This window comes from Aplysia californica, unplaced genomic scaffold, assembly GCF_000002075.1.
Source record: "Aplysia californica isolate F4 #8 unplaced genomic scaffold, AplCal3.0 scaffold00026, whole genome shotgun sequence".
Lineage (NCBI taxonomy): Eukaryota > Metazoa > Mollusca > Gastropoda > Aplysiida > Aplysiidae > Aplysia > Aplysia californica.
In genome coordinates, this window is record NW_004797296.1 from 187,526 (window position 1) to 193,198 (window position 5,673).

The window sequence follows — 5,673 nt, forward strand, 5'->3', positions numbered from 1 at the left end:
CGCCCCCTTTCCGTGGAACACATTAGCAGCATATTTATGGGAGGCATCCATTTTATAAAAATTTTAAAAGGTGCAAAAAGCAAATTTTTATTGTTTCTGGCCAGTAATGACCAACATCCTCAATACATATATAATATTATGTGATTCTTTCAGTACAGATTTTTTTGTTCATGCTCTTCTGAAAAAAGTGGCTGTGTGGCTGTGTGTCACAATAGATGTGTATGTGAGTAGTGTGTGTGTGTGTGTGTGTGTGTGTGTGTGTGTGTGTGTGTGTGTGTGTGTGTGTGTGACTTTGTGTGTGTGTGTGTGCAAGTTTTTTTGTGTAAATGTCTGTATTCAAGCATGTACTGGAGAGATCGAGGAAAGAAAAAGAGAGAGGAACTGTATGGTGCTCATGTTCTTTGTATTATGTAAAGCACATTGTGCACTTTCTCAGAGGAAATGCATGATGTATTTTGAAAAGTTTCAGACACGCCCCTTGTCACACAGCCCTTCAAATAGTCCAAAAATCGACGGTGTCAATCATGTATCCGCCAAATTAGGTCAAACACTTTTTACATAAAATTAATGTGTCACTACATAGTGGTATCAAGCACTCATCAATCTTTGGGCTAATGCAGTTATTGGTTTCAGTGTAGAGCTTGTTGATTTGCCTTGCTTTTGATTTTAAAAATACCCATCTATTTTGATCCAGAATTAGAGGTATTTGCGATTGTAGGAGATGGGGTTGACTTGTGTCAGAGGTAGAATTAGCAAGAAAATGGTCACTAAAGTTTGGTGACTTCCAAAGCTATAATGTCCAGGTGTCCAGGTAAATTGCATACAGTTCTGTGCTTTTGATCGGTGTTTTCAATAAAATCCACACAAAATTGTGATTTTTTTTTTAAATGATAGAAATTGCTGAACAGAAAAAAAAGCAGATTTCTTCGATTTCATTATTTTGACGAGCGCCCAATTTCAAAACAATGCAACAAAAATGTACTTTCTTTCAAATTATTTTCTAGAATTACTCAAACTTCTGTGCGGAGTGGTCTTTTTTAACTTATTATAGTATCATTGATTGTATTTGTGACGGAATAACATGATTTCAGAGAAACAAAGTTTCTGACCTAATTTGGAAGATATGTGGTTAGAGTCTGACAGCAACAAAGAGCATTGCAGAGTCAAATTTCATCTACGTATCTCTGTTGACTTTTGATAAACCGTTCTACAGGGACATAGTAATATTTATGACTCAATTCCGGAGCTCTTAGTGGTGACTGGACTTCCCCGATCGAGGCCCCCCACCCCGGCCCAGCCGACTGTCCAGCGTGCCAGCGTAAATGCGAGGGGTCAAATCGTCCTCTAAAAACAGCGACCCCTGCCGCTGGCGAGCCCCATGACCTCTGACCTCCTCCTGCATGATGCTCCCTGCCATGGAAGATTTCATGCCGCCGTAGGTCTTGTTGTTGGAGGAGGATGGCTCTGGGTGACCCATGTTGATGCTGCTGTGACTGGTGGAATGCTGTTGCTGCTGATGACTGGAGAGGGTACTGGCTTGGTTCTTGCCCAGCGGCTGAAGACGACCGACCTGCTGCAGGAAAAAAAGGTCAGAGGGTAATCAACTTTCAACTTTTCACACACAACACTTTAGGGGTTATGGGTTAGCGTGGAGGGGGGAGGAGACTGCCCCTTTCCTACGTACATATTAAACTCACACTGCATAAAGACATTCTGTTATTTATTGGCCCAATATTGAGTCAACAGGGACGTTTAAATTGAAACTTAGTTATACCCATTATGAATCCTACCACCTCCAAAAAAACATTGGAAACTGACCTGGTCAAATCGAGCCAAAAGTGGTATAAAACTGAAACTTGAGTATAAACATTATTATTTCAAACACCTCACAAAACAGTGATTTGATCAAATTGAGTCAATATACAGACATAAAACTGAAACTTGATTTTACATATCATCATTCACGTTACCTCAAGAAAAAATTGGATATTGCCTGCACAAAATTGAGTCAATGGAGGTGTAAAACTAAACCTCGAGCCTGTATATTATCCCTTTTATCACCTTACGAAAAACAGAAATTATGACTGCCTACATTTGGGTCAAAAGAGATGTTAAACTAACATTTAAATATACAATTTATCATTCCTACCATTTCGCAAGATATTATATTCAGACCAGATAAAACTGAACCAATAGGGGTCTGGAATACAAGCATTATCATTCTTACTACTTCACATATAAAAGGAAAACTGACACAACAGAGTTTAGTTATTGAGTCAATAAGGCTTTAAAACTGAAACTCCAATGCACACATAATCATTGCACAATCAACTCCTGAAAAAATAGGAAACTGAGATGACAAATTGAGTGAATAAGGGCTTAAAACTGAAATACACTATTTTTTGTATGACGTAACAAAATCTTTTTTTCGCAAACTGACCCGATCCTTTGGAGTATTGGGAGCCGCCTGGTGTCTCAGACTGACGGGCTGCTTGTAAGCCCGCCGCCCATCCCCTGCCCGCGACGGGCCATATGGCACAGGTGTGGTGGTCAGTGTGCGCTGGGATAGAGCGCCGTCCCGCGGGGTCATGTGAGAGGACTCGGCGTCCTCATTGTCCCTCCCGCCATCATAGTCCATGACCTCATAGCGGGACAGTCGCGACCCGTTGCGCAGATTGACAGAGGGTGACAGACGCCCGTCTTCAAAAGGCTCTGGAACCTACAAAGACACAAAGAAAAATGTCACTTTACTTCAGTGCAACTGTGTTTGAATACTCTATTAAAAAATTCTACATAAAGTAATTAAATATGAGAGACAAAAGTTCATCTCCTCAACGTATGAAGAAAATCCAAACACACAAATAGCTGTTGTTTCGGTACATCTGTGTAGTTTGAATGCAATATTCAACAGTATTATATTGCGCAACATTAGAAAGATGAATTTAATAATCCATCCCTGATAGGATGGATCCAAATGGGTTGAGAGCTTTGAAAACTCCACAAACTGACCTGAGTTCAAGCACGCCCAGTGTTGGGGATATGAATTAGACAAATCCCCATTGTAGTCCAGCATGATAGCAACTGAGCAAACACAACATCTACATTCTTCAAACTAAACCCACCAATGACTTTTAACCCAAGAACCACATCAGTCAGGTTATCATCACAATGCACTCTTTATAGATTAGAAAATAGTTGAAAAAAACAAACCATGTAGATAAACAATGAATGAATTCCTTCCATGTTTCCTACAATATAAGCAACTAACAGTAGAAGCCCCCAAAAATTCTCCCTTACTTTTTTTTTCTCCCCACCTCAGAGTCCTCAACTCTTCTTAGCACTCAATTCCACCACCCCCTCCCCCCTTTCCTTACCCTTTTGTCTTTCCCATCCCTCCCCCTCCCACCCCCCTCCTTGTTTTTTAAAAAAAGTCAAGCTCACCTGCATCAGCTTTTTCTTTTTCTTCCTCACCAGATTGTAAACGTTGGACTGTCCCCCATCGGACATACGCCTGGGTGACAAAACAGTCAGAAAAATTACTGCAGATAAAGCATTGTTTATAGTAGATCTATAGTAATATACATGAATATTCAATAGTACATTTACTTGTATTTATATAAGTGTGCAATTGTCTACTTTACCTGTTATCGGTGTGATGCTTAATGCTTTGTTTAATAATTTAAAAATAAAATAATAAATACATTTTTAAAAAGGAATTCTCAAACTGCAGCTTATACAAGTTTTCACAATCGCATATTTCAAAAACGATTATTACATACTAAAGCATGCACATATCCTCGGCCCGAAGTGCTTCAGTTTAATAATGTAAATGCAAATACAAAAATCTTTATGTGATCCTCAACATAATTTTGGCACGCCTATTCATAAGGGAATTAAATCTCAATGATTTCTTCCCCCCCCCCCCCACAACCCCAACAAATAAAACAAACAACAAAATAAACAAAAATATAAACAAACAAACACACAGGTATAAAAACACCAAAAGCCCCTGACAATGACTGATTTCCTTGAGCTCATCAAGAAAATCAAAGCAAAAAAAATTTAAAAATTTCACTTTACAAAATATTGTTTAGGTAACCTACAACAAAATCAGAACCAGGATAGCCTTGAATTAACATTGAACAATTATTATATCATATTCATGCTTATTGAAATCATGATTAATAAGCAGAACATTGCCATTGATTAACGAGGACCAAACTTCAGCACAGGTTGTCCAGGCAGGGTTCGTTAGCAGTTACTGACCAGGACATGAAGGGTCCCATGGAGGGGGAGTCCGCCCTCATGTTGTACACGGGGTAGCGCCCGTACTGCCGGCCCTCTCTTGCCGGCTGACCAAAGTCTGACAGAGAAAAAGAAACAACAATTATTATGGAAGTTGTAAGCGTTTTGCACCCCAACAGTCACAATTATTGATGGCATTTAGGAGGCGGGTTGCTTCAACCTTATCTGTCAGGACCAACTCGGGCTGGAGAGGGATAAAACATTTCAGCAAACAGAAGGACCTCGTTTTAAAAAAGCCCAAATAAGAACCGTCATAACTCGGGCATAGAATCCACAGCTTCAACATGCAATGGTAAAGTGCTCACCTCCAACACTAAAGAAGCCGGTACAGAAATAGAAGGAAGACTTTCAATTTCAACAGATATAAAATAACAAATTAGATAACCATAATTATATGAAGACCACAATGAACAAAAAGATCAAAGTTAAATTTTCATGTTCAGAATAAAAAATCAAATTTCAAAACGAAAAATACATAGATCTAGTACTCTTTTTTTTAATGGCACCACCCAGCTCAGTGCTGCCAACCTGGGCGATACAGGGCCCGGTACAGGGCGATTTCGTAATCTCAGTGGGCAGTGGGGATCGTCCAGGTAGTGACGGGTATTATTTTACGCCCCTCTTGAAAACACATGAAAGTGGGCGGTACCAGAATTTTGCCTCATAAAGGTGTCAAAAGTGGGCGTTGGCTATAAAAAGGAATACTGATCCAGCTTATTAAAAGGATCTTTATCAGTGGAGTGAGAACTTTGTTCGGTTTCATTGATTTTAAGAGAAAAATGTTGAAAGCAAATTAAAAGCTTTAATACAATAATTTCAATTTCAATATTTTGATCATTTTTTTTTCATTGCCGTCTTCATATTATGCTCTCAAACTGCAATATAAAATGCGCGGTTACCTGCAAAAGCAAAACACTAGTCAAAAATAGTTCTTTTCTCTCACTCTCAGTTTAAAAATTAAAACAAAAATAACAAGGTCTGAAATTCTAAATGAAGCTAAAAACAATGGGCGTCTACTGTGAAAACACGTTACTGTACAAAGAGAGGAGCCTGTTAAAATCACCAGATGCATGAATCAACCAATGAAAATACTTCCGTTCAGGAAAGCCAAAGTAAAAAAAAAAAAAAGAGAAACCCAAAATAATGTACAACAAACACAGTGATTTAGCGGCTTTGTCAGTCGGTTAACACATCCTCGAAAAGCACCAGAAAGACGGGTCGCAATTTTTTTTTTTTTTTTTTTTATAGTTTACGTTGATTAAAGAAAGACACAAGGAAAACATAGCCACCATCATTGAGTGCTGAGGGAAAAGCGCAGGCAGACAGACTCTACAGATGAAGAGAAAAAAAGTAGGCCCTATCAGTGGC

At 38.9% G+C, this 5,673-nt stretch overlaps 1 protein-coding gene across 1 annotated transcript in view; it reads right to left on the minus strand.

The window, feature by feature from the left end:
* Positions 1-289: 289 nt before the first annotated feature.
* Positions 290-5,673, minus strand: part of LOC101857924 (cyclin-dependent kinase-like 5) — a gene marked incomplete in the record, with an annotated part of 72,137 nt that continues 66,753 nt past the window's right edge. The window contains 4 exon segments of the mRNA XM_035973059.1: positions 290-1,573; positions 2,441-2,719; positions 3,442-3,511; positions 4,267-4,363. Of these exon segments, the coding sequence (XP_035828952.1) occupies positions 1,250-1,573; positions 2,441-2,719; positions 3,442-3,511; positions 4,267-4,363 (770 nt within the window).